This window comes from Erithacus rubecula (genome assembly GCF_903797595.1).
Source record: "Erithacus rubecula genome assembly, chromosome: 26".
Lineage (NCBI taxonomy): Eukaryota > Metazoa > Chordata > Aves > Passeriformes > Muscicapidae > Erithacus > Erithacus rubecula.
The window spans coordinates 292,366-320,265 of record NC_136678.1 but is presented as its reverse complement, the minus strand read 5'-3'; the positions used below and the strand labels follow the sequence as shown (position 1 = coordinate 320,265).

General features: G+C 53.6%; 1 protein-coding gene across 2 annotated transcripts; it reads left to right on the top strand.

The window, feature by feature from the left end:
* The first annotated feature begins 13,136 nt into the window (after window positions 1-13,136).
* On the top strand, window positions 13,137-26,488 carry DENND2D (DENN domain containing 2D). 2 transcript variants are annotated; one of them, XM_079327341.1, is made up of 12 exons: window positions 13,137-13,341; window positions 16,447-16,631; window positions 17,170-17,282; window positions 17,407-17,476; window positions 18,539-18,616; window positions 18,769-18,846; window positions 20,995-21,143; window positions 21,275-21,452; window positions 21,915-21,956; window positions 22,540-22,630; window positions 23,023-23,262; window positions 24,522-25,623. In XM_079327341.1, the coding sequence occupies exons 1-12, from the start codon at window positions 13,284-13,286 to the stop codon at window positions 24,581-24,583; spliced, it is 1,344 nt and encodes a 447-aa protein (XP_079183467.1). In that variant the 5' UTR covers window positions 13,137-13,283; the 3' UTR covers window positions 24,584-25,623. The 2 variants fall into 2 exon arrangements, with proteins under 2 accessions (XP_079183467.1, XP_079183466.1); XM_079327340.1 differs by having other exon boundaries at window positions 13,181-13,341; window positions 18,706-18,846; window positions 24,522-26,488.
* The last annotated feature ends 1,412 nt before the right edge of the window (window positions 26,489-27,900 follow it).

Genomic DNA, 27,900 nt, shown 5'->3' with positions numbered 1-27,900 from the left:
ATGGTCACCCAGGAATGGGAGGGAGAGAAGAAAGAGCACAGCCCCAATGGCCAGGCTGGTCTTTAAATGGATGGTGACATCCCAAAAAAGAGCCAGAGGGATGTACCCCAGCTGGAGCAGCATTACCCTGCACCAGGAGGGATGTTTTTTCTCTCCTAGTTATTTGGCAGCTGGACAAAGCCAGGATACCATGACATGATGTTGATGTCTCAGGAAGGGTCTGTTTGCTCCAAACAATTTGATAACCCAGGTATTCCTTGATTACTTCCCCAGTGAGGAGGAATATGACTGAAAAAAGTTCCACCTTACCCAAAATACCCTTGGAATGCCTGAGATGTGAGGTCCTTGAGGCAGGAGAGAGTGATATGGAGCTCCAAGGCATTTCTGCAGCCTGCATGGATGGGTACTGGCAGCTTCTTTCCTGCCCTGAGTACCTTGGAGTGGCTCAAAATTGCCAAGCCATTGGCAAATTTGCCATTGGCAAATTCACTGCAGCTACTCCAGCCATGGAGAGGACAAGTCCTGCTGCCCAGCATGGCAAGAAAGGGCTGGAGAGGATCATCCATCCATCCTGCTCCAGCTTTTTTTGGCTCCCAGGGACCAACTGGAGAAGCTCTGTTTTATCCATACCTTGGCCCACCAGGATTTCACCCTGCCTTGGATGACCTTGACCCTTTCTTGACTCTTCCACTTGACCTCTCCACATGGGCCTTGCCTTGATGACCCTTTCCATCAGCTCACAGGTGGCCAGTTCCAGATTCCCACAAACATCTGCTCAGGCATCTTCCTTATGTCTTTCTCAATCATGATATTTAATCTGAACAAAAAAACCCACTTCATTGCAAAAAAAAAGGTCTTGTTTTGATTACATGTTAAGAGAAGCAATTTAAAGAGCTCAGATAGAAAAATAAGTCAACACCAAAACTCCAGTTCACAGGGAAATCAGCACTCAGATTTCTCTCTGATTTCAGTTTGGGAGAGTGCAGCTGAAACTTAAATACTTTCCCCAGAAAAAATAAAGAACATCAAAGCAATAATTTCACTTGTAGGTCTCAATCTGAAAGAAACTTGGATCTGTCAGCCTGCTCCATGATGTTTGGATGCTTTTGCTCTGTTGACTCAGGGGGTGACTAATAGGTGACGAGCAATTGAATCAATGTGGTTTATCACCCACTGCTATCTGGGCCACATTACTAGAGTTTATTGGCATCTTGTTTATTCACACATTCAGCAAGCACTGGGTGTTGAGCAAACTCCAGCAGGGAAACACTGAGGAGCTGCTGCTGTCGATGGCAAAGGCACCAGGGAAGTTGTCCCAGTTCTGAATTAAAGAGTTTCTCACAGGCTCCAGAGGCAGGAGCTGACATTTCCTTACCCACCACAATGGCTTCACTTGTGGATTCACAACAGAGACAGAGAAACTGCTGCCAGGAGGTGATTTCACCACCCAGGACAGGAATGGGCTGTCCCAGCCCCCAGTTTTGAGTGAGGAAGCTCAGATTAATCTGGTGATGGCAATGAAAATCACATGGAAGGGGCTGCTCCTGCAGGCAGCTGGGAGGGTTGAATATTAAACATTTAGTGATAATTTAATTATCAGCACATTTTTGTCTGAAACTATAAGTATTTCAGTATTTAGCTGAAATGCAGGTTATCCCTGTTTTCCAGTGAGGAAAAAATTTCTTTTATTACTTTTATAAATTGGTTTTGACCCACATTTTCAGCCCACCGAGTCACTGATACATTTCCTTACTTATTCTGCAAGTGAGTATAGGTCTAAATAAGGGGAGTATCATTCATGCCCAAAGGAATCAGATCCTCCTCATGCCACTATTATTCCAACTGCCCCTGATGATGCAGCACAGTGGTCGATCATTTCCCAGCCGTATTTGTTTGACAGGATTCCATTGCAAAAAAGGTGAATTTATTCCCCCAAACCATCAGACTGGCCCATCCACCCAGACTCACAGTTCAGGAAATCAGAGGCCTTGCCAGGGGGGATGGGGGAAGCCTTGGGAACCTTCCCATGACAGCTGATGTGTCGGTGCAGGGAGATGGGAGATGCCTCTGACAGCTGGGGCAAATCCTGGAGGCTTCCAGAGATTAGGACCAACCCCTAAACAGGGCTCTAGGATTAGACAGGAGGAGGTGAGATCTTCCCACTTGTGCATCATAAAGCAAAGGGGAGATGTCAAAGGCCTGGAATAAACAAGGAGCTCGTGTCACCAGGGTGGGAAGGACTCTCTGAAGCTGCCACATCTTCTATGCTCATTCCCTCTTGTCTTTGTCCCCATGAACATCTTTGGAGATCCTGGTGGGTCCTTTGCACCTCAGCAGGACTGTGAAAGCAGCAGGTGGATGCCACACCTGGGCCATTGTAGAATCTGGGCATGGCATCCTCTGGTCCTTGGCACAGTCATGGGTTTGGCCAGGGCAGAGGAGAGAGAGCCAGGGGATCAGCATGGGAGTCAGCAAGGAGGGTCAGCCACAGCCTGGACTGACAGGGTCCCCACTGCCAACTCCAGTGAGATAAATTCAGAATCACCCAACAGGACAGAGAAGTAACCATCCCCACCTCCCTTTGGCCACATCCAGCCCTGCACACATAGTGTGGACTGTGAGTCCATGGGAGACATCGCAGAAGGCCAGAAAAATGCTCAATTCCCCTGAATTTCAGCAGAAAGGAGGTGCCCAAGCCCCTTCAGGGGAGCTATTGCTGGTGGTTACTAGAGTTGATTCCTGTGTGAGTCTGTGCCCTCCTTCCAACTGCTGTTCCTGCCCTTGCCTGTCCTCTTCCCAGGGTTAACTCAGATCTCCAGAAAACCAGGGAACTCATCTGGAAAGCACACAGTGGTCAACCACAAAAGCCAGCAGGGCATTTAAGTAAGTAAGCTCAATGTCCTACCTATCCCCTCCCAGCTCCCATATCCCATATCCCATATCCCACATCCCTGCTCCTGGCTCCAGCTCCCAGCAGCATTTCCAGCCTTGCTGTCACTGTGATATTCCCAGAGTACTGAGTCAAGCAGCCGGGGCAGGCAGCAGGTGGGCTGGGACCAGGCAAGATTTCCATTTGTCTGTCACACACAAGCAGACACTTACTTCATCCCAAAGCAATGACTGCAAGCAGGGGCTCCAGGGCTGAACTGGGGCATGGCCCCAATTCCTTTTCCCAAAGCCTCCAGGAAAGGTGTCACTCTGGGACAGGAATTTTAAGCAAGTATTGCTTTAAAATATTTTTGTCTGGTCCAGAAAACACAACCAGGTAATAAAGTGACATTGACAGGAGCATCTCTGAGGTGCTGAGGAGCATCTCCTGTTTGGTGGACATCCCTTGGTGGGCACTGGTACAGGGTCCTCACAGCCACGGGTTCCAGAGTTGTCCCTGTTGCTGGGTGCTGCCCAGCTCACCCCAGCAGCACTCAACAGCAGCAGTTTGATTCACTGATTCTCCAGTAACCCCTTATTCAGGGAAAGAGTTGTCCAGCCCTGACACAAGCTGCCCAGGGCAGTGGTGGAGTCCCCAGCCCTGGAAGGATGTAAAAGCCATGTGGATGTGCCAGCTGAGGACATGGGTTAGTGGTGGCCTTGGGCAGTGGCCTTGGGTTAAGGGTTGGACTCGATGATCTTAAGGGTCTTTTCCAACCTAACTGATTGTCTAATTCCATGATCAGTCAGGGTTCACCCAGTTCCAGGTTCCCCAACATCTGCTCATGGAGCAGCAGGATGGGTGCCCAGATCAGGAGCTGCCAGATGCAGGCAGGGGATGCAAACACCAAGAACCAACTTTTGGGCAGTTATTTTGGGGCTGTAATGGAATATTCTCTTTCAAGATGGATGGGGTAGAAAGATAGGAAAACCCATGCAGAGATGTCCTAGTTTTGCCCCGTGACATTCTGGGAGCTGAGCCAGGGAGCTCCGTGTTCCCTCCAGCCTGCCACAGCACTGCAGTGGAAAAACCATCACAGAAAGACATCAGCTGCTGCTCACAGCCAAAATTGTTACCCCAAGGCCACCTGTGGGGCCACCATAGTTACAGTCACAGTAGGAGAGGACAGACAACCGGAGGCAGAGTTGCAGGGCAGACTTGCAGGGTAGAGCTGCAAGGCAGGGCTGCAGGGCAGGAGATGCATGGTAGAGCTGCAGGGCAGGAGCTACAGGGCAGGGCTCCAGGGCAGGGTTGCATGGTAGAGCAGCAGGACAGGGTTGCAGGGTAGAGATGCAGGGCAGGAGATGCAGGGCAGAGCAGCAGGGCAGGGCTCCATGGCAGAGCAGCAGGGCAGTGACCTGCAGCAGCTGCACCCAGCCCAGCTGGGCCTGAGCGTGCCGGGTCAGCAGGAGCCCTCACGCCCCTCGGCACTGCAGCTGTCACCTGAGGTGTGCCCAGGAGCAGTGCCAGTCCTGGGGCACTGCTTGCCCTGGGGGTGGGTTTTTTCCAGCCCTGCCCTACTTCTGGGGCTGCAGCAGGAGCTCCCCATGGACAGAGAGCCCGCAGGGACAGGGCTGTGCCAGCCCTGGTCTCTTCATTCTGCCCAGGGTCACCTCTACCAAGGCCTGGCTACAGCAGCTGGAGACGCCAATAAGGCTCTGTCACCACCTGCCCTGTCTGGCTCTGCTCTGTGGCAGGGAGAAGCTTCAATTAGCAACTCAGGTTTTTCTTCTTTGTTAAAACCAGAAGCTCAGGAAGGCCTGAATTCTTTCAAAGCCCCTTTGCTGTTTTTTTCTGAATGTTTGTATAAAGGGGCCAGAGCCTTCTCTCTACTTCTCTCTACTGAGCAGGGAGCTGAGAGGCTTTGCAGGAGAAGAGGGAGGGAACAGCTCAGCCCCAGGCTCCCCCAGCACCAAGGGCAAATTTCAGTATGGGTTAGAACCAGCAGGGAACTCAGTGTTTGCTCTGCACAAGGACAGGCACCATCTCTCAGAGCCTGCTTTGTTCATTTCCTCACCTGCAGTCCCAGGTAGGGCCAGGCACTGCCAATCCTCAGGAGGATGTCTAGCCCTGCCCTAAAGACCTTGAGGGACTGAAACCCCTGCCAGGGTGCACCATGACATTGGCCAGTAACACCCAGGGTTAGACACTCCTGCTCTCATTTGACCTTCATCATTTGACCAAGTACCTTCATCAGGTACTTGTACCTCCATCAAGGACTTAAGGCCACCTTGAGTGTCTTCAAGGCCATTGCTCCTACCTAGTTCCTCCTGTAGGACCAATACTGGTTTTTCCATTTCCCTTCCCAGTTCTTCCCATATTTTCCCACGTCCACCATCTCCTCTCCTCTCCCCATGCTTTCACTGGCACTCTCACCTTCCCTGTGCTCTCCCCATCCCCTCTTCCCCCCTGCTCCCTTCAGCCTGCTCACAGTTCCTGCAGGACTCTGCCAAGCTCCACCCTGGAGCATCCCTGTTCAGGATGTCCTGCAGCCAGACCTGCCCCAGTGCTGGGGACACTGGTGCTACTGGGACCAGCCATGTTTCAGATGGGGCAGTGATATCACAAGGAAGCCCAGAGTGGTGGTGACCACAAGGGCTGTCTGCACCTCACCGTGCCTAGGGTTTTTGGGAAGGACTGTCCTTTTCCAGGATTCTTGGAAGGAAATAGGATCTGCTCCCTTGCTGGGACAGCATATCCTGGGCCCACCCCACAACCCTCTCTAACCCAAACACCTTTATTTGAGAGCTTCCCTATTGTGTCCCCCTCCCTGGAAAGTTTGCTGGGTCAGAGGGGCTATGAGAGGGTTTGGAGCATCCCCAAATCCCAGTGACTTCTACCAGGTCCCAGTAAACTGGTAATACACACCAGTTTGGGCTGTGCTACAGGGCCCAGCTGCATCCTTTCCCTGCTGCCACCAGGGAGCATCATGAGGACACTCAGTCCAGCTGTCCTCATGCTGGGTCCTGCCAAAATTCTCCAGATAGTGAAATCCTCTCAGCCAAGCTTTAGAAATACCTGGTCCTTGGAGTCCCTGGTGTCCCCAGGGAGGCAGCTGTGGCCCAGCCCAGTTCTAGATGCAGGGGCTTGACTGCCACAGTCAGGTCACCAGGAGCTGCTCCCTGCCCTGTCCCTGTTCAGCACAGCACCACAGCCCCATGCCATCCCTGGGGGAAGCATTTCCCCAAAGCACCTCCAGAGCAGCTGGCCAAGACATGGTGCTCAGAGAACAAAAGGGGGTTGATCTGTTGATCCAATAATCTGCAAAGAAACAGCCATGGGAGATGCTCCAATCTCATCCTCCTTGTCCATGAGCAAGTCAATGCCAAAAGGACACTTGTATATTTGCAGGGAAAGGCCAAAACCTCCAGCTGGACATGACCAAGGACAGTGAGGGCCAGGGATGAGGCTGGAGGTGGCTTTGGCTCTTACCCATCTCCTGGGGATTAGGAGGTGGCAAAGATCCCAAGGGATACAGAGACAAGAGGAAGAGATAGGGGTTCTTCTGCTTCTCAAGTGCTGACTCTTAAGAAGGATGAGAAATTCTCAGTCACACAAAATCTGAGAGCAGCCCTGGGAGAAGGGCTTGGGGTGTTGGTGCTCAGTGTGCCCCAGCCACGTGTGCTGGGTCTCAGAAAGCCCCTGAGCCAACTGGGCTGATCTGCCCAGCATGGGCAGCAGAGGAATGGGAATTATGCCCCTCTGTCCTATTCAGGTAAGAACTGACCCCCTCTCCCCGCCCCCCCCCCCGCCCCCCCCCCCCCCCCCCCCCAAATGCAGAGCTGCCTCTAGCCCTGGGTTTCAATAACAGGACAGATGTGAAGCTGCTGGAGCAAGTCCAGAGGAGCCCATTGAGATGCTCTGAGGCTGGAGCCTCTCTGCTCTGGAGCCAGGCTGGGAGAGCTGGGTGTGTTCACCTGGAGAAGAGAAGGCTCTGGAAAGAACCCTCGAGCCCCTTCCAGATGCTAAAGGGGCTCCAAGAGAGCTGGAGAGGGACTGAGACAAGGGTCTGATAGAACAAGGCAGAATGGCTTCCCACTGCCAGAGGGCAGGGTTAGGTTGGATAGTGGGGAGGGGTTCTTGGCTTGAGGGTGAGAAGGCCCTGGCTCAGAGAGAGAAGCTGTGGCTGTCCCTGGAAGTGTCCTAGGCTAGGTTGGACAGAGCTTGGAGCAACCTGGGCTAGGTCCTTTCCCACCCAAACCAGTCTGGGATTCCATGGCACAGCGAGCTGAATGCAGGGACCCAGCCCTTGCTTGTGACACAGCCAAGACCCCGAGGGAGGCCATCCTTTCTGCAGGCTGGAAATGCCCGTGGCCCGAGGTGTCACTGTGCCAGCACCTGCAAAGCCCTTGGGATCTCCTGGGGTGCTCAAACGTGGCAGGAATGCCAAGTGATGTGCAGGGCTGTTGCCTGCCCTGGCTGGTGCTGAAGGTGAGAAGCTGATTTATTTTCACAACCTGCAAAGCCCTGAGGATGTGGACGTGGCCAGGCTGGGCACCAGAGATGGTTCTTTTCTGTCTCTGGCACTCTGACTTCAAAGTAAAGCACTGGGACTCTCCAAAAGTTCACATCTTCCCACAAGCCAGGGTGTGACCCAGTCCCATCCCAGACCTGCACAAGGAAAAACACCTTTACTGGTCCTTCTTTTAATGCTGCTTGTGCCTGTGGTTAGCTCTTCTTGTGGGGTGCAGGAGAAGCTGTGCTATCCTTTTGCACCCCAGCACAGCAACTAGGAGAGACGGGGGGGACAAGGAGGGAGCTGCCAGGACCAGTTATCTGATCCCAGCAGCTCCAGTGTAAACTTAGCATGGCCTTTTGGAAAGTACTTGCTGTGGCAAAACACACAGTAAATCACTGCTCTGAGTGCCAACAATATTTTGAGATTAGCAAATCTTAAAGCTTGCTTTGGGGTCGTGAGTTGGAGCCCTGCCAGCGTAACTGGGGGAGTCTTTCTCACCTCACACCCTCCAGCTCCCAGGGATTGCACCAAGCTGCAAATCCTTGCTTTTTGGAGAAGATGGGGTGAGGTCTGGGGTCAGCAGTGGTGGTGAGGTCCTGCAACCCACTCCTGTGGATTCTCACCCTGTACTCCCAAGGAGCAGGACTGACTCTCTGATTTCTTTGCCTTTTCCTTTCCAGACTACCTTGGAAAATCCCCAATTTCCTCCCTCATTTTATCAAACAAACCCAGCTCCCAGCAGTTGCCCCAACCCTTTCCAGCATCATCCTGTGCTCCCTGGGACAAGTCACCTGACCTCCAGCATCATCCCCCACCCCTCCCTCTCCAATGTCCCCAGTGTCCCCAGAGTCCCCAGAGTCCCCGGTGTCCCCAGTGTCCCCAGAGTCCCCAGAGTCCCCGGTGTCCCCGGTGTCCCCAGAGTCCCCAGAGTCCCCAGAGTCCCCGGTGTCCCCAGTGTCCCCGGTGTCCCCATGTCCCCAGAGTCCCCAGTGTCCCCAGTGTCCCCAGAGTCCCCAGAGTCCCCAGAGTCCCCGGTGTCCCCGGTGTCCCCGGTGTCCCCAGTGTCCCCAGAGTCCCCAGTGTCCCCAGAGTCCCCAGAGTCCCCAGCACTGGGCTTTCCACAGAAATGCCCAGGATTTAAAAGTTACCTGGGAGGTGGGACCCTGGTGCTTCCAGACATGCCACAAGTTTTCCAAGCTCAACTGAGGGTTCATTCAGCCTGTGAGAAAAAGAGAAGGGAGAAACCCTTGGAACTGAGCCAGAAAAGGTTCATCAAGTACCTGAAACCAAACCAGGTGCATTTCAATGGAAAATCACCACAGGCTCTGCATCCTGCAAGAGATCAACACCTGAAACACCTTCTCAAAGACAAAATATCCTGGAGACGGCATTTTAACCCAGGATAAATCACTGGGTCCTCATGGGAGGTCCTAGGGAAAATCCCACGCTATACTTGAGAGTTGTGTGGTTTGACCCTTTCCAGATCATTTTGTAGTTTGGATGCAGCTGTCTCTGTTGAGAATACCACAGAGGAAACCACTTCAGTCCAGAGCAATATTCCACCAAAGTTCTGGAGGAATGGGGGACTGAAACCCTGATTGCTACTGCTCTTCCATCCATGCTGTTTGAGTGAACACTCTGATTTATTTCAGGCTTAGAGCTTCTGCCACTGAGTTCTTGAAAAGATTTGTGTTGGCCACAGAAGGTCATTCCTGTTTGTATCACGGAGAGCAGAAAAAATTGCTTGTCAGAAGGACATTGTCAGTATAGCTGAGCTCCTGTTCTCTCTGGAAATATTACAAAATAAAAAGCTACTAAGGTCAAGTGTAAAAGCAACACAGGCTGATATTAAAAATAGTGTTCCTGCTTATTGGCATTGTGGGACAGCTCCAGCCTGAGATGCTGTGTGGAACTGTCCTCAGAGTGCAGGGAAAACAATTCAGCAAAAGCAGCATGGAACTGTGTCAGGGAAGGGTTAGGTTTGAAACCAGGGAAAGGTTTTTCCCCCAGAGGGTTCTGAGCACTGCCCAGGCTCCCCAAGGAAATGAGCATGGCCCCAAGGCTGCCAGAGATCCAGGAGTGTTTGGACAACACCCTCAGGCACAGGGTGGGATTATTGGGGTGTCTGTGCAGGGCAAGGGTTGGACTGGATGATCCCTGAGGGTGCCTCCCAATTCAGGGGTTCTTGTGATTCTGTAATCTGTGGTTGCCCGTGTGCCAACAGCAATGCCAGCCCAGCTGGGAGCCTGTAACCTGAGATGTCCCCTGGCCAGAAAACAGCCCCAGAGCACATGCCCTGCACTGTATTTGCAAAGGGGCTGCAGCCCTGCATGAACCTTCCCTGCCCACCCAGCACCTCACAGACCTCTCTGCCCAACACCACATCCATGAAATGCCAAAGGTGGATTGAAATATTTGGGGTTAAAACCATGAGGTGCAAGGAAAGGTGCCAGATTGCCTTTGTTTTCCAGTGCCTGGGAGCTTTGGACCCTCCTCTACAACCACCACGGAAAATTTGGGCCCAAATCTTTTTCCATGCAAAAATAAGCCATTTTTTGGTGTGACTTTGACATGGGGGTCTCGGCTCCCCAGCAATTCGAACATAAAGGGCTTTGGGCAAATAAGGGATGTGCCTCGCTAAGAAGCTGTGGTTCTGGTGTACCATAAGGGTTGACATCTCTTTTCCTTGCCCAGTCTGGCTCTGCTTTGCTCCTGGTCGTGGTTCAGAGTGCCCCAGCTGAGCCCCCAGCAGGTCCTTCTGCACCCACAGGGAAAGATGTTCCATGGCACCCTGTTTTGGGGTGCTGGAAGGAACCATGGGGCACAGAACAGGGCAGAGAGCTGAGCATCCTGAGTGGCAGGAATGGTGCAAACACGAGTATGCTGAACCCACACATCCTCAGCCCCAGCACAAACCTCTCGGGAGCCAGAAAACCAGGAGGATAAAGTCTCTCCAGTGGGGGTCCCCTCTCCCAGAGAGATTTCTTTGCTCTGATGCCGCCATCCGGTGGGAGAAACTCTCGGACATGGGAAAGGCTGGAAAAGAGGGCGTTGGGTTCCCATCACCCTCGGGCTGCCCTCAGTGGCCTCCCTGCCAGAGATGCTGCCACTGCACTCCATCCTCCGCTTCTAAGCCCCGATCCCAGCCTGGGTGCGACGGGCAGAATGGAACCCGCTCACACGGCACCAGGAGCTGCCCCGGTACCCAGCGAGGGAATGGGGAAGGAGGGAAGATGCATCGGGTCAGGCGAGGGCTGCAGGCGCCGAGGAGGAGGAGGAAGCTGAGGTGCAAGCAGGATCCCAGCGATGAGGACACCCTGGTCCCAGGGAGATGCGGGGGACACTCCAGACGCTGCCCTCCCGCTACCGCTCCAAATATCCGCGGAATATTTGCAACCTGAGCACACCGTGGCTGTAGAAAGCCGAATTCAGCGCGTATTAAGCAGCACCGGGACATCAAGAGGGGAAAAATAGCCAAACACAAAACTGCCTGGGGCTCGTCAGGGAAGCGAAATGACTCCGGCAGCGGCCACAGAGCAGCGCGACGGCGAGCGGGGGAAGCGCGGTGGCCAGCGGCCCCCAGGAGCCCCACAATGCGCCCATTTGTTGTCCCCATGGGCGGTCGGATTCCCGCAGAAAGAAGCTTTCAGTGGGAATATTCGAAAGTTCAACCTCTCTCAGCAACGCAAGGTTTGCTGGATTGTGCGGTGGCACAAAGGGACAGTGTTTCCCTGGGAGCGGGAGGTTCTGTGGCTGGATCGCGGCGCTTTCACTCCCGCGCAGAAGCTGCCTGAGCGGAATCACGGCGTTATTGAGGCGGGATAGCAATCAGAGACTTGCCTTAAAGGGAGAAACTGTGTTTATGAGTATAAAATCAAAGAATTTCGGGGGTTTTCTTCTGGCTGAAAGCAGCAGCTGTTTTCCTAAGGTGGCGCAAATTTTCAGGAAGCAAGCGTATTCCTCCAAAATCGAGGGAAAAACCCCTAGCATTTTCTTTGTGCCAAGAGGAAATTTGTCCTGGGAACAAGCTCTATGCGCAAACAAACACACTGTCATCTCTTCTGAGAAGCACAAATGCTTTCTCACCCACTCAAGCCAGAAAAATGACACCTGGGCTAGCAATTCCCTGATAACCCCGATGAAGAGGCAGCATTCTGGTTGAATCAGAGGCACGTGTCTCTGTGGGGGTGAATTTTGGAAGCATTCACCACCTCTTCAAGCTGGCGAAGGCCATTCCTAGCAGCTGCAAACCCATCCTCGAGCTCCAGCCCACACTCGGGGAAGGGAGACGGATGGGAGATGTTGCAAAAATGGGAAAAAAAAAATTAGGACATTTGGTGTAGGGAATTTGCTGTACAGCTGCAAACAGCCCCACGCTGACACTGGGGATGAGAACTGTGCACAGCTCATCACACCTGGAGTCTAATAACGGGTAGCTGTGTCCAAGATCCCTCTGTGTATTTAATTAGAAGCATAGAAGATGTTCATTACTTCAATTTTCGGATCAGAGAATTGTTTGGTTTGGAACGGATCTCAGTACCGCCTAAGCACTACCCAAAACCAGCAGAGGAGATATTGGTGGACAGGCTGAGAATGGGAAAGAGGGATTTTTCTTGTAAAGATATAATTGTTTCTTAAGGGACTTTCCCTGTTGGTGTGTGCGGAGCAGTGAAACCAGCCCTCAAACCCGAGCAGCTCTGCAGAGCCCCGGCATGCCCGAGACAGGGAAACCCCCGGGTCGCAGCGCCAGGACATTGCTCTTCCTTCCTGCAACGAAGGCGGGCGGCAACTGGCTCCAGCCCCAGAGCTGAACGAAGCATCTCTCAGTATTTCTGGGAGGGAGAAAAAACCTCTGACCGATGGAGAAACGCCAACCCGAGGTAAAGCACAACCCGGCCGGCGTATGCGAACGGTCAGGACGAGCTCGCAGCCCACGACATGGGAATGAAGCACGGTGGAGTCACCGGAGCAGGAGATGGGCTGACTCCCCACCGCACTGCACAGCGAGAGACGCCAAAACCTGTGTACCCTGGAGGGGACGCGTCAGTGCCATCTCCGACCCACAGAGGCTGCGCTGGGCACCGATCCTGGCACTAGTGGGGTCCCGGGGAGAACAGGGCTTAGAAGGGACCGGGAGGCTGGAGCAGGGTTTGGGCAATGCTGTGGCACTGGGGGAATGGTGCTCTGTCCCCTGTGATGTAGGGCAAACCTTCTTCGAAGCGTCCACGCCCTGAGTCCCACCCTACGCCCAGTCGCGCCCTGCGCCGCAGCCTAGGCCGGCTCCCCGCTAGGATGCCCAGCCACGTTTGAGGCGATGCTCAGTTCTCTCTGTGTCCGCTGCTCCGGACATCCCCATGCCCGATTCTCCTGGATATGGCATGTCCGGTTCCTGCTGGCATCCTTGTAATTCGGGTCGTTACCAGCTCCCCCATTCCCGCTGCCTCCACGACCATCGTGCCCGCTCGGTCTCAAATCCCAGCGCTCCCTGTACCGCCGTGCCCGGTGCTCCCGACTCCTCTTTCCCCGTGCTCCCAAGGACTCCATTCCCAGTTCTTCCCTTAGCCCCATGTCCTGTACTCCCGGATCCCTCATTTCCAGTTCCACCTGGCATTCTCGGCTCTCTGCTCCCCTCATTCCCGATGCTCCCGGGTTTCCCATGCCAGTTTTTCCCGGTTTCCCGGGCTACACATTCCCCAGTGCCCCTCTCCCCGGAAGAGTCTCCCGTGCCCAGGAGGTGCCAGGTGTTGCCCGGTTCCCCGCTCCTCCTCCTCTCCGCCCCGTGCAGTCCCTCCTCCCCCGGGAAAGCGAAAGCGCGGCGGGCGGAAGCCAAGCCCTCCCCCGCCGGGCCGGGTCGGGGCCGCACGGGGACCGCACCGGGACCGCGACGGGGCCACCATGGCTTCTTCCATCGGCAACCTCTTGCGACGGAGCCTGCGGCGCCCCGGCCGCAGAGGTGAGGGGCGGGAGGGGCTCCGGGAGGAGCCGGTGCCGGTGCCTGTGCCGGTGCCGGTGTCGGGACAGGTCCATCCGCGGTGCCGCGGCTGCGGGAACCGACGGCTGCCGGTGGAGCGGGGACGTTCCCGGGTGCAGCCGGCGGCAGCGGCTCGGTCCCTCCAGCCCTGCCTGTTCGCATCCCACCCCGCGGAGCGCAGCTCGGGCCGGCTGCCCCGGGACTCGCCACAACTCCAACCCTCCGTTCTCGGCGGTTCAGCCCATCCCGAGAGCTGCACCCCACCAAGTGAGCCCACCCCAGCCCCCAGGGCGGCCCCACAGATCCCCTGTCTCCCCATATCCCCACTGAATAAGGCATCGCAGGACATGGCTGCGCGTGGCATCTGGGACCCCCGTGGGGGTATCCACGGGGGGACACACGAGGAGGACTCTACTCCTCAAGACAGTTGGGTGTTGCAGAGCCCTCAGAAGGCGGTGCAGAAGTCGGTCCTTTGGGATTTTTGATCATTTCCCAGATACCGAATGGATGGATCATCAGGGTTTTCTGGCTGCTTGTATCTCAAGCCAAAACAAGCATGTTGGAGCAATCTGTGGATTTGGGGGGCTCTGTCCTCCCCTCCCCATCAGTTTTGTGCTGGCTCTGGTTCCGCATGGGCTCGGTGTTCCCAGCTCAGCAGAAGAGGTTTGATAAAGCCATTCTCCGCTGGGGCAGGTGGGCAGCTGGGCGGCACGGGAAGCTGAGCTCCCCCGCAAACCCGGTCGGGAGTTTTCCGGGAGGAAAGAAACCGGTTGTGCCACAGAGTGGGGCTGAGCGCAGCCCTCGGCGATAAGAAAAGCCCGCGGCAGTCTTTGCCCTCTCCGTGCCCGGTGGATGGAAGGGTGAAGATCCACGTCACCGGCAGCAGCTCCGGGAGCTACGAGAGCCGCCCTGGCTACCCGCATCCTTCCCGTCCTCGCGGGGGACGCTCCCGCTGCTGGGGGGCTGGGGGTGCTCCCCGAATCCCCCCGACATGGGCATGGGACAGTCGCTGGCTCCTGTGACCCTGGCTCATGTTCCCGGGACACGAGGCACTGTGAATCCTGCCTCTTTAGGGCAGCGCTGGGATCTCGCTGGGACACCGCATTCAGCCTGCCTGACAGTTCACTCCCTGCATCCCTGGAGCACATCTTGCACCCAGGAATGGGGAGTTGTGGTCTTGGAAGGATTTAGGCTCTGCCTGTGAGGGCTTTGCAGCCAGACCCAGCACTGCAGGGCGATCCACATTCGCATGTGTGAGAGGCAGAGCCCGGCCTGGCATGCCCAGGTTCTCCAGAGGAGCAGGTTTGGCTTGTTTGCTTGTAAACCCCATGGGCAAAATGCAAATCCAGTCCTTGCTGGAGAGCACATCTGGTGTTCTCTGAAATGCAGAATGGAACTGGATAGGCAGGATTTAACTGCACTTTCATCTTGCCCTGGTGATGGAAAAACAACCAATGCCAGTGTTCAGCAACCCTCCCATGGCACAGCGTTTTTCCCTGGGATCCCCCCAACAACAACCTCCTGCCTGGATGAGAGGTGGGACCAGATCAAAGCCATTGCTGGAGCATCCCAAGGAAGAGCAGGAGAAGCAATGCACATCTTGTTAACCTTGTCCTGGGTCTGGAGCAACTCACTGGGCAGGTCCAGGATGATCCCCAATGAGGATAAACCAGAGATATCCTCAGCCAGGTCTCATTCTTCACCTGCTGCAAAAGGGCCTCTTTGGGATTAATTTTGCCTTGCCAAAGAGAAAGGACTTTGCATGTGCAGCCCCAGGGTGCATGAAGAGGTGGCTTTGAGAGTCTCCCTATCCCGAGCTGGGAAAGGCATTTTTGGTCCCTGGGAAGGAACATCCTGTGATGGAACCGTGAGGGTCACCTCCTCCTATGATCCTTCTATTTCCATCAGCTCCCAGTGACCTGGAACAAAGGCTGGAGAGGTGTTTCCAGACTAAAGGAGGTAGCTCTGGAGCTAGATTGACAGAGCTGGGTGTTCACCAGCACTGCTTTTGGAGGAGGATGCCATACTTGGAGAAGGATAATGGGAATAGCTGATCACGGCCATGCCTTTCCTTAACCAGCTGTGGCACAACTAGAAGAGCCCAGAAACAAACTCTGGGATCTGGGGACAAACTGCAAGAGCCAGTAATCTTATCCAGCCATATATTTATTTTCCTTGCTATTCCTAAAACGGCAGCTCAACTTTTCTGCTCCAGCTCCCCACCATATTCAGATATGGAACAGTTTCTGTGTCAAGAACAAGGTATAAAGGAAGGCACAAGTGGCTTTTGGGAGAGGGAAGAGCTGTGGGACAGCCTGGCTACATTCTCTGTCCAGCATTGTACTCCTTTCTAGCCCTTGGATCTCACTGTCCCACTGTGGTCATGCCAGGGCCCTTGGAGATGCTGGATGGGGCTCTTTCCCTCCTATTCCTGGTTGTTCAGGGTGTTACAGCTGATGCTTCCCAGCTGCCCTCCCCAGCCAGCCCAACAAGAACTGGGGTGTAATCTTCTGGAACTGCTTTGCTTTGAGCAAACTGTAATCTCCTGGAACTGCACTGCTTTGTGGCTTAGGGAAAACCCTTGAGTAGCTCATTCACAGTCAGCAGTTCCCAGGACATCTGGGAGGGAGAGGTTAGGATTTATCTGACTGGAGCTTTAGGAGGTGCTCAGACAAGATCTGAGCTGGTTTTTTGCTGTTTACTTCCCCTAAGGGAATAAAATTAACTGCTAGAAACACATTCCCACACCTCCCTGCAGATGTTTAATGCAGTGCCCATCTGGTCTCCCTCATTCCATGTACCCAGTTTGCTCTGGGCATCCTTCTGCCCTCACTGAGCTGGGGCAAAGGAAGGCTGGGCGTGTCTTGGGATTTTCCCTAAAGGACTCATAAAACTATTTTCTCTTTCTTTTTCATGTCCCCAGTTGTTCATTTTTGGGACCAAAAGTCCTGGGCACCAGGATCTGGTTCCCTCCAGCCACTTTACACACAGTTCACATGAAACTCTGCAGCTTCTCCCTTGTCCTCAGGACTCCTCACACCTTTCATTGCACTCTGATCTGATTTTTTGGGATGTTTTTGGCTTCAGAAAGAAAAGATGGGGCCTCTGCTGGAGAAACGCCCCCGCCGCGGGTACCACAGGGGAAGCTGGGGGAGCGGAGCTCAGTCTTCTGCTCTGCTGGACAGTTCTTCTTCGAGTACCTGGTGGTGGTGTCGCTGAAGAAGATGCCAGATGGACATTATGAACCCAAGATAACCTATCAGTTCCCAAAGGTATTTAGTCCTGTGTTTCTGATATGATTAGTTTCCCACATTTAGAAGAGAAAGGGATGCTGTTCCTTATCCATCATTGAAGATATGGAAGGAGAGAAGTGGCCCATGCCCTTGAGTCACAGCCCCAGACCACAGGGCTTTGTCTGTCCTGGGCTGGGGTTGCTGGGACCATCTATCTCTCCCCATGATCCCAGCCCAGGGCCAAAACCCCAGGAGGAAACTCCCAGGGGCTGTCCCTGGCTTCCTGTCCCAAAAAGGGAGACCACACTTTTTTCCCAAAAAGGGAAATCACACCTCAGGAGGTGGCACAGGGAGAGTTCCCAGTTTGCAGAGGGTCCCTCTGCTTTTCCTCACTGTCCATGGGGTGAAAGTCAAAATTTGTTTTTTTGGGAGGTGCTTGTCCCGACATGTGCCCCTTCTACATCATTCAGAGCCAGGAGTCTCTTTGGGATAGACCCCATTCCACTGAATCCCACCCCATTCCTAGTGACAGTGGGGACCCTCCATCTCCCTGACTCTTGGCATCGCTTCCTTCCAGCGTGAGAACTTGCTGAAAGGCCAGAAGGAGGAGGAGGAACGTCTCCTCCAAGCCATCCCCCTCTTCTGCTTTCCTGATGGCAACAACTGGGCACCTATCACTGAGTTCACCAGGTACCTGCCCCACTGCAGGGTCTGGGCTGGGCCCCCCACTGGACTCCTGAGGGCTGGAAGGACCAGCCCAGCCCAGTCCAGTCCATCCCAGCTCATCCCAGCCTCACATTTTCTCTCCTTGCAGCGAAACATTTTCTTTTGTCCTGACAAACGTGGATGGCAGCAGGAAGATTGGCTACTGCAGGCGGCTGCTGGTGAGCCCTCCCCACCCCACACCCATCAGGGGTGTCACCCCCTCCCCACGGTGGGACACTCCTGCTGTCACCAGAGTTCAGCTTTGGGAACAGCTCTTGCCTCAGAAAGACACCGGCCTTGACCAAAGTGATGACAAGCAGCAAGAGGGTACCCAAGGGGGGTTTTAAAGCTCTGCTGAGGCATCACTCAGATGTTGGATGGAGGAAACAATGGAGTGTTCACAAAGCATGTGGATGTGGCACTTGGGGACGTGATTTAGGGGTGAATGTGGTGGTGCTGGGCTGACTTTTGGACTTGGAGGGCTTTTCCAAATGGAAATGATTCCCCACTGGCTTCCACAGCTTCCCTCGCTCCTTTCCCTTGTTTGTCAGGATGGGGATTTCAGTGCAGCCATCCAGGTGCCAAGGAGCTGGATGCCCTCAGCCCCATCCCCACAAACTTCATCTGAGCAGTGGATGTTTCTCAATTCATGGTTTTGACCAGCTCAGGGGCTCTGAGGTGCAATGGTCTTCCCTGCTTTAAACAGGGACATAAATCCAGGACATCCCTGTGCCAGAGCCTGGGGAATTTCTGGATCCACCACCCCTTCATCCTTCTGAACTTTCCCATTCCAGCATCCAGGACTGATCTCAGTCTCTTGGAACTGGATGTCTGGAGGGCTGAAAGTGTAGAGAGCAAACAGATCTAGGACAGTCCAGTTGGAAAGGGAAGAAAAAAGCCAGAGAACTCGTCTCAATGGCTCCTGTTGTAGGAGTAGGATTAACTGTAACGATAGTGGGGCAGGATGTCTTGGAGGATGTGTGTCTGGATGGGAGGAGAGTTTGTAATATGCCAGAGGACTTTGCACCAAAATAATTAACAGCTTAGGCACCCAAATCACCTTCTCTGGGAACCCTCTGCTTTTCCAGCATCAGCTGCATCCTTGTCCTTGGCCTTAGCTTTGAAAATCCCCCAATGAATGACTGGGAATTTGAGGGGAGCAAATGGGGATCCCTTTGGAGAGTGTGGAGCTGGTGCAGGGGGCTGGGAGATGCTCAGATCCTTTTCCCTCACTCTTCCAGCCATCCGGGCGTGGTGTCCGGCTCCCTGAGGTTTTCTGCATCATCAGCTGCCTGGGCTGCTTTGGGCTCTTCTCCAAGGTAGGGACATGGTGGCTCTGGCCCAGTGGTGGCCCTGGTGACTGCTCCTTTGTCTGCTGGAGATTCCTGGTTCACATTTTCTCACCCAGATCCTGGACGAGGTGGAGAAGAGGCGCCAGATCTCCATGGCAGTGATCTACCCCTTCATGCAGGGCCTTCGGGAATCGCCCTTCCCAGCTCCAGGGAAAACTGTCACCATCAAAAGCTTCATCCCTGAGTCAGGGACAGAGGTTGGTGGGGCACTCGGGGGCACCTCCTGGACTGCTGCAACATGAGCAGCCTGGGTTAGTCTGGGAGCATCCTCCTCACCTGCAGCACCCAGGGGCGCTCACCATAGCAGGGTGGGTCAGGCTGCCAGCGCCTCGTCCCTTGGGAATATGGGTGTCACCTCTCTCCCGATTCAGGAGAGCAGCCAGGGGAAGGATAGAGCCCATCCCCAGGGGATGCTGCCCCATCTCTGCATCCCCTGCAGCTCCCCCAGCCTGGAGCTGGAACTGCCACACAAAAACCTCTCTGTACACTGTGTTGGGACTTGCCCAGCCCTGATGCCAGAGCAGGATGTGCCAGGGGCTGGCAGTGGGGTGTTGTGCCAAGGGCTGGCAGTGGGGTGTTGTGTCAGGGGCTGGCAGTGGGGTGTTGGGCCAGGGCTGGCAGTGGGGTGTTGTGTCAGGGGCTGGCAGTGGGGTGTTGTGCCAAGGGCTGGCAGTGGGGTGTTGTGTCAGGGGCTGGCAGTGGGGTGTTGGGCCAGGGCTGGCAGTGGGGTGTTGTGTCAGGGGCTGGCAGTGGGGTGTTGTGTCAGGGGCTGGGAGCTGCTTCTGCTCCTGAGCCAGTGTCAGCTCCTCTGGCAGGCTGGGGAGCACAGTGGTGCCAGGGCTGTTGTGGGCTGCAAATTTCTTCCCAAAAGAGGTGGTCAGGCACTGGCACAGCCTGTCCACTGCAGTGCTGGAATCACCATCCCTAGAAGTGTTCAAAAACATGTGAATGTGGCACTTGGGGATGGGGGTTGGTGGTGAATGTGGAGTTGATGATCTTAGAGGGCTTTTCCAACCCTGCTGATTCCATGATTATACTCTTCTCCATACCACTGTACTCCCAGTCTTGATTACTGCCTGGTTTAGCCCCTCAGGCAGGTCCACATGTGTGACAAGCCCAGTCTTTTGCTGTGGAGAAAAGATCTGATCCAGGCATGGATGAAAAAGATCTCATCATGCCCACACACAGCCCAGATTGGCACGGGCACATGCCCGCATTATTTTGCTTTTTCTTTCTTATGTGGCAAAGCCAAGCTGGGAAAATGCAGAAGATCCACTCTGGCACTGGGCAAAATATCCTCGATGCTGATCATCCCATGGATGTGCCCTGCCAGGAAGGCCTGAGAGCCGGATCCCTCCTCCCTAGAGCAATTTAGCAGCTGGTGATCTAAGGGATTTCCTCATCCAGGGAGCTTGTGCAAGATTTTGCATGTTGCTCAATGCTCTGTCCCAGGGCCATGGTTGGAAGCACAGCCTGGGCTGCCAGAGGGAGGAGGAATGAGGGTGTTCTTCGAAAGAGCTGCACTGTGGGGCTGTGGGCAGTGGCTGGAGCAAGGCAAGAAGATCACTGATCAGGAAAGGAGGGGAAATAAATCCTGTGTAGTGCATGGGCTGAGAGCTGGGGATGGGGCAGGATTTGTGCTGGAAAGGGGCTTTGGAGCCCCAGCCAAGCTGCTGGGAAGATGCTGTTTTGGTGGAAAGGCACATGGAGAAGGGGATTTTCCCCCTGAAGGATGGGAAGAGGGCCCAGGACTGTGTCATGAGCTGCACAGTCCTGTTAACCCTTCAGTACTCACCATGTCTAGCTGCTATGGGGATTGATGAGATTGGGAGACTTGTGGGCAAAAGCAGCTGAGTAGCCAGCCTGCCTCCAAATATCTATTAGGTCCCTCACTTCTGGGACATCTCAGTCAGGAGTCGTCAGGCTGACCCTGCCAGAGAGGCTTTAGAGGAAGGTTTTGTGGCATTTGTAGAAGTCATGCCTTCCCCACTTCTCCCTTTCCTGGCAGCTCACAGATGACCTGTCAGACACTGAGATGGGACATGTCCTTGCCACCCTCTGCCAGGCACTTGGGGGCTCTGGAGAAAAGAGGCATTAGATTAAAAATCCAGTGCCCAAATAAAGAGCCCCACACTGCACATCACTGATGACTTCCCTGAGCTGTCAGCCCTGCACAGGCTGAATCTCCTGGCAGGAAGAAATTGAGTTTTTCCCTTGCACATGGACACAGTGCAGATGCTGCAAATACTGGGTCATTAATTGCTGCCAAATCACCTTGGGGAGCCTGGGCAGGACAGGCAGAGTTGCCCCTCCTAAGCCAGGGTTCCGTGGCTCTTCCTTGGCAGCTCATCGAGCTCACACGGCCTGTGGATGCCCACCTGGAGCACGTGGAGTTCCAGGCTCTGCTCCAGCGACTCAGCCCTCACCTCATCCTGCATATCTTTGCCTCAGCCATGCTGGAGAGACGGCTCATTTTCCTGTCTGAGGAGCTGAGGTGAGTCCTGATCTCTTTATTGTAAAAATGCCCATAAAATGTTCTTGAAGTGGCACAGGACACAGTGGAGCTCGAGGTGGGATGTTCCCTCCTCCCTGCTGTGATATCACTGCTGGCTGCCTGTCCCACAGTGTCCTGTCTCAGTGCATCCACGCCGTGGCTGCTCTCCTGTACCCCTTCACCTGGGCTCACACCTACATCCCCGTGGTCCCTGAGTGCCTGCTGGACACCGTGTGCTGCCCCACACCCTTCATGGTCGGCATCCAGATGCGGCACCTGGAGCAGGTGCTGGAGCAGCCAATGGAGGAGGTATTTCATCCTGGGGGGAGGGCAGTGCATGGAGCCATTGCTAATCTGTGTCCCCAGGTTTAGCTAGGCCCTGGGGCCAGAGGCTCTGATTGTGCCCTTTTCCCATCCAGGGAGGCTGGAAATTAAGGTGTACTCCATGTCCCCTCCTGTCTCCTGGGGCAGTACCTCCACCTTCCCTTGGGAGCTGCCCTGCCCCTGCAGCTCCAGGAGCTGCTCTTGGGGTCATCCCAGTCTTGAAGCAGAGGAAAGCTGTGCGGGGACAAGTTCCCAAATCCGCAGAAAAAAATTGTCCTTGTGGGGAATGCCCTGGTCTCCCTGCCCAGGTCCTTCCTGCAGAGGGGCTGATCCCTCTCCTGCCACCCTCACAGGCTGGTGTCACAACAGTGCCATCCCAGAATGGGTGGGAGGAAGTCCAGATGTCTTGGCAGGGCTAAACCTGGTCACTCCCTGCTCTCCTTTCAGGCTCTGATAGTTGATCTCTGTGAAGGGAAGATCATCCGGGCGGTAAGTCCTCCCTGTGTGGATGGGGGTAGCCTGGATAACCCCAGGAAGGTGTCAGCTATGTGGCAGCTTCCACATTTTTTTAATGGTTTCAAACTACCAGAGGACAGGGTTAGATGGGATTTTGGGAAAGAATTCTTCCCTGTGAATTGGGGGAATTGGTAAAGCCCTGGCACAGGTTGCCCACAGAAGCTGTAGCTGCCCCTGGATCCCTGGAAGTGTCCAAAGCCAAGCAGAACAGAGCTATCCCTGCCCATGGCAGAGAGTGGAATGGGATGAGCTTTAAGGTCCCTTCTAACACAAACCCTTCTGGGATTTTGTGGTTCTATGATTTTGGGTGCAGAGCCATCTCAGTGGCACCCTTCCAGGGGGAACATCCCATGTGGAGATGTCTACAGCCACTGCACCTCGCTTTTGAGCCAGAACAGTAGGGTCCATGCCTGGATATCTCACACCCACATCCCTGCAGGACATCGTGATGATGATTAAGTAATGAGCTTTGAAAGCCCCACTGACAGGCTTACACCAACCCATGGCCTCCTGAGCCAGATTCCCTCTGGTGCTTCACAGCCCCATTGCCTTCCAGGTGGGTGATGAGGAGGAGATCCTGCCAGAGAAGCTGCAGAACGAGATGCTGGTATCTCTGAACAGGCACAACAACAACAACAATGTGCACAGTAAGGATGTCTGTCATGGTAAAACAGCCCTGATCTGCCCTCTCCATGGCTACAGACTTCAGCCAAGGGATTTTCCTATAGTCACCTGGTCTAGGATGTTTCTCCCCCTGTTTGCAGGGGTAATCCCTTGGCTTTTCCTCTTTCCTTTGAAGCACAAGAGCAGGAACAGATAATTCTTCTGGAAGAATGGATTTTTGATAGTATTTAGAACATTAAGATGCTGCCACCCTGGAAAGCCAGGGTTCCTTCACAGAATTAGTCTGATCTTTGATGGCAGAGGAAGGCTGTAAGCAAGTAATTCCTTGGGATGCAAACACAGACCAGGTTAAAATAAGCCCATCTTGTCTGTGTTGAGTCCCACCCCACCTCTCATGCTGTGTGTCCCCTTGCAGCCTCGGAGCAGGTGAATGCCCTGGTGTCAGAGGCTTTTGTGCACTTCTTTGTGCGGCTGGTCGGGCACTACGGCTCCCACATCAAGTGGGGCAGGAGTGGCTCCGGCAGCTTCCAGGAACGAGCCTTCTGCAAGGCCATGGCCTCCAAGAGCTGCCGCAGACTGCTGAAAAAGTTTGTGAAGACAAACATGTTTGCCCTATTTATTGAGGAAGCAGAGAAGAGCAGGATCCCACAGGAAGGTAATGGCCCCGTTTCTCATCTCCTCCCGTCGGGTGAGCTCTTTGGAACCCTGGGTTGGTTGGATTAGAGATGCCTCGGGCCTGGGGAGGGATGGGGTGCAGCCCAGCTGAGGGTGCTCAGGGCACTGAGTAGATCCTGTTTGCTCTCAATGGCCTCATTTCTCCATCCCTGCCAAGCAAAAAGAAAATCCTCATTTGTGACTCCCTGTCCCTGGAGGTGTCTTAAGGCCACGTAGGATGAGGCTTGGAGCAAACTGGTCTAGTGGAAGGTGTCCCTGCCCAGGGCAGAGTTTGGAACTGGAGGAGCTTTAAGGTCCCTTCCAACCCAAACTAGTGTGAGATTCTGGATTCTATGATTCATTTAAATCTTGTCCCTCGCCTGGAGCTGGAGCTGGCTCACTGGGAGCTCCGTGTTGAGGCAAACAAGCGGCAGCAGCACAAACATTTGCCTTGGGCACAGCAGCAGCTGCAAGGGCCTGACTCAGCTCAGTCCCCAGCTCCCTGGCACCAGGACTGGTCCTTCCCCTTTCCTGGGGATTTACAAGGGACAGGGCAGAGCTGAGCCTCCTCCCAGCCTGGGACGATGACAAATGGGCAGTGGAGGCGGAGGAAACCATCCACAAATGGTATTGCTGGGTGGAGGCATCCTGAGCTGGGATCTGCCACCCCACCCGGGGAACTCCTGCTAGCACTGCCTCAGGTGCTGTTTCTCTGCCCTTTTATGAGAGACCTTACAGGGCAAACCTGGGGAGGGAGAGAGGGATGGCACAATCCCTGTTTTCTTATTGTATTCCCAGTCTACATCACCATTCTGGCTTTTTGCTGGGTCTGCTGCTTTCTCCATTCCTTGCTGGTGAGAAATACAGAACTGAACAGGAGTGAACACATGGATCAGAACCTCTGGCTAACCCAGCATAATAAAGTCCATTTTGGGTGGGAGGGGTGGGTGGCATTGCAACCACCCCCATTTCAGACTTAGAGAATCCCAGAATTCCAGCAGATTGGGTAGGAGGGAGTTCAAAAGGCATCTGGTTCTACCCCCTGACATGGGCAGTGACACCTTCCACAGGTTGCTCCAAGCCCCATCCAACCTGCATTGGACACTTCATTTCCACATTTCCCCAGGTCCTCCCTGGGTGCAGGTGTTCATAACCCAGGACGGTTTGGGACACAAACACTTCCCAGGATTTGGGCTGTGCAGCTCTGTATCCTCCATTCCAAACACCAGCACCTTGCCCATGACCTTTTCTCCTCCACAGCATATTTCCAGCAGAAAATAATAGAGTACCATGAACAGAAGAAGCACCGAAGGGACTCCTGAAGACCAGCCTGGGAGCAGAGGAACAAGACCAGCATTGACACATCTCTGCCAGCAGGATCACACTGCACTCTGTTCCTCCCACCTGGGATTCCTGAACTGCCTGGGCAGCACTGAGCACCAGGCCTACCCTTTCTTCCTCAGGGCATCATTGCACTGGAAAACTCTTTGCACAAAACTAGTGCCAGGCCAGGATTTCTTTCCCAGTTGTGGTTGCTCCAGGAGCAGACTGTGACTCCCAGTGCTTGCCCTGCACAGTCCTTGTTCCCCCAGCACCTCACACAGAGGGAGGACAGCCAGGGCTGGCTGCAGAACAACAGGGGTTTAGAGTAATTATTAGAAGGGGAATGAAAAAGGGATGAGTAGGAAATAGTGTTACTTCTTATTAAAACAAACCAGGGGTTTGCAAATAAGGAACATCCCATTGCACAGTTCCTGAGGTTTTGTTATTAACAACTGTTTTATATTGTTTTATTAAGCCATTGTTAAACACCAGCAAGAGCAGGTGGGGGGGGAGGAGCTAGTAGTCGTTTCCTTTTGCAGCTGTCACATCACTGGTGTCACAAAGAGCCAAGTTTGGCTTTCTAAGGAAATAAAAAAATAGTAATTTCCAGCAGGTTACTTATTAGTGCTGGAGCAAACTGTGAAGGCCACACGGCTGTAGCGTGTCAAGGGGGAAACAGCTGATCAACAGCTTTGGGGAGGGAGAATGGATTTGTTCCATCCCAGAGTAAAATGTGTCACAATCCTCCTTGGGTCTGGTCTTGGTGACAACTTCTCTTAAAACCTCACAGTTCCTCTCTGAAATGTGATGCCAGCAACAGATTCAAGCTAAATGATGGCTCTCCTCCTTTCTGAATACACTCACCCAGGAAATAAATATTGCAGCTGGGAAGCTGGGCTGGGACTGCAGATCTGACTGGTCCTACCCATAGAAATCCAAGCAAGGCACTTCTCCCAGCAAAGGCTGGGGGTGAAGGCAGAGCTTCATTCTCCCTGGGATGTTGCAGCCAGGCTGTTGCATCACTTGGTACCCACCAGGCATCAAAATATTCAGGATCACCCAATTTCACCTTGCCATGAGCAAGAACCTTCTACTAGCCCAGGTTGCTCCAAGACCCATCCAACCTGCCTCGGGCACTGCCAGGGATCCAGGGGCAGCCACAGCTTCTGTGGTATGTCCCCTCAGAGAGAACAATTTCTCCCCAGTATCCCATCTAACCCTGCCCTCTTCCAGTGGGAATCCATTCCTCATTGTCCTGTCACTGCAGGCCCTTGTCCACAGTCTCTCTCCATTTTTCTTGTGGTTCCTTCAGGTACTGAAAGCACACAGTTAGGTCACCCCAAAGCTTCTGTTCTCCAGACCAAACACCACCAATTCTCACCCTTTCCTCACAGCAGAGCTCCTCCATCCCTTTGACCACCTTGATGCCTCCTCCTCTGGCTCCAAATCAGTTTAACACAACTTTTGCAGAGGTACTGGAAGCCCCAGTAGGGGATTTTGCACAAGCACTGAAATCCACCAGGCTGCCAGTTGGCTTTTACTTTCAGAACTGGACAACATCCACCCAAACAAGAGAGATAAAGGACATTTATTTTTGAACCCTTCATCCACTCAGGCACAATGTGACAGAAACATGACTGGGCATAGGGCACAAACAGCAGTGAAAGTCTCCAGCCCTGCTGAAAGGAAATAGTTGATTTGTTGTTCAGCCCCCACAGTGTTTGGAGGGGGAAAAGGAATTGGTAGGAAAAAAGGGGATTTTTGGCACTGGGGCTGTCATCTCTGGCTCCACAAGTTCCCCCTCACAGGTAGAGAGAGCACAGGGTTAACTACAAGGAAATTAAAGGTTTGTGGTATTTTTCTGGATTTTTAAAAAAAATATATTTTTCAATGTTCAACTTACAGCAGAAAATGGTGTGGAAAATCAAGGGCATCTATCACTAACAATCCCTTTGGAAACAGCCACTTGCCTCACCCTTCTGCTTGTTCATTATGTTGTGAAGAGATGCCAAACCTTTTGGTTGTGAAACCAAACACCACTCATTGAGAAACTGGGAAGTGGTCGTCGTTTTGGGAGTAGTTTTTTTGGAAACAATTACAAATCATCCAAGGGTCTGGACTGTTTGATTGCTTAATTCCTCCTGGAGAAAAAACTGACAGTTATTCCTCAACTTCTGAAAACAGATACACAAAAATGCATTCTTAAATAAAAAAAATATATAAATTTTTAAATGCAGTCAATGCTCCAGCTGTCAGGCTAAGGTGAACTTCAGCTTCAGAAGGGCGGGAGCTGCCTTAGAATCATTAAATCCCAGAATGGTGTGGGTTAGAAGGGATGTTAATGATCACCCAGACCCATCCCCCACCATGGGCAGGGACACCTTCCACCATCCCAGCTTGCTCCAATCCCCATTCAACCTGGCCTTGGACACTTCCAGGGATCCAGGGGCAACCACAGCTTCCCTGGGCAGCCTGTGCCAGGGCCTCATCACCTTCACAGGGAAGAGTTTCTTCCTAACATCCCATCTAAAAATCTATTTTAGTTTAAATCCATTCCTCCTTGTCCTATCACTGTTTCCTTGTGTAAAAAGTCACTCTCCTTTTTTTTTTGCAGCTATTTATTAAGTTCTGGGTTTAATACCCTCCATTTAATGCCCAGAGGGTGGACAGTGTTTGCTGGCGACAGACTGGGAAGGTTCAGCTGGGGCTGCTAGGAGCAGGGACACCAGGGCTGGGTCACATTGCAGCACATCAGCATAACCCACAGCATATTTTTAAATCCTTCTTCCTGCTCAAGATTTGCCCAACACTTGATCCAAGCCTACAACAGTAAATAAAACAGCACCAAGAAACGTTTCCCTGAATTGGAAAGAGCTGGTTTATTCTGCTGAATTGTTGACATAGTTCCCAGCAGAGCAGTGGCCAACTCACACCATGCGAGCAATCTGGGCTCCAGCAGGCAGCTCAGCCCCTGTGGCTGATTTGGGACTCAGTCCCTGCTATGCAGCTGCTCTGGGGAAGATAATTCCATGCTCTGGCATGTGTCACCCTCTGCCAGTGCCTCAGTGCCAGCAAACAGTCCTGGGAGGGCTCACCCTGCTGGAGCCAGCACAGGGGTGACAGCACAGTGCTTCCCACTGCTCCAGGGCAGGAACAGCCCCTGCTCCCACTCCCAGCCCACCTGGCCATAACTTCTGAACTGCTCTAGTCCTCACCCTCTGAAAATTATTAAACTCCTCTGCAGCTCCATTCCACGCTCACAGCTAGGACACAGCAGCACTGGAGGTACCTGGGGCAAGCTGGGCAGGATGGGAAG

Bases quoted from the DNA above. Each gene is read 5' to 3' on its own strand.
- DENND2D (XM_079327340.1), top strand. From the start codon at position 13,284: ATGGCTTCTTCCATCGGCAACCTCTTGCGACGGAGCCTGCGGCGCCCC. The intron at 13,342-16,446 runs GTGAGGGGCGGG...TTTTGGCTTCAG, and splicing joins GCGGCGCCCCGGCCGCAGAG to AAAGAAAAGATGGGGCCTCT. The intron at 18,847-20,994 runs GTTGGTGGGGCA...CTTCCTTGGCAG, and splicing joins TCCCTGAGTCAGGGACAGAG to CTCATCGAGCTCACACGGCC.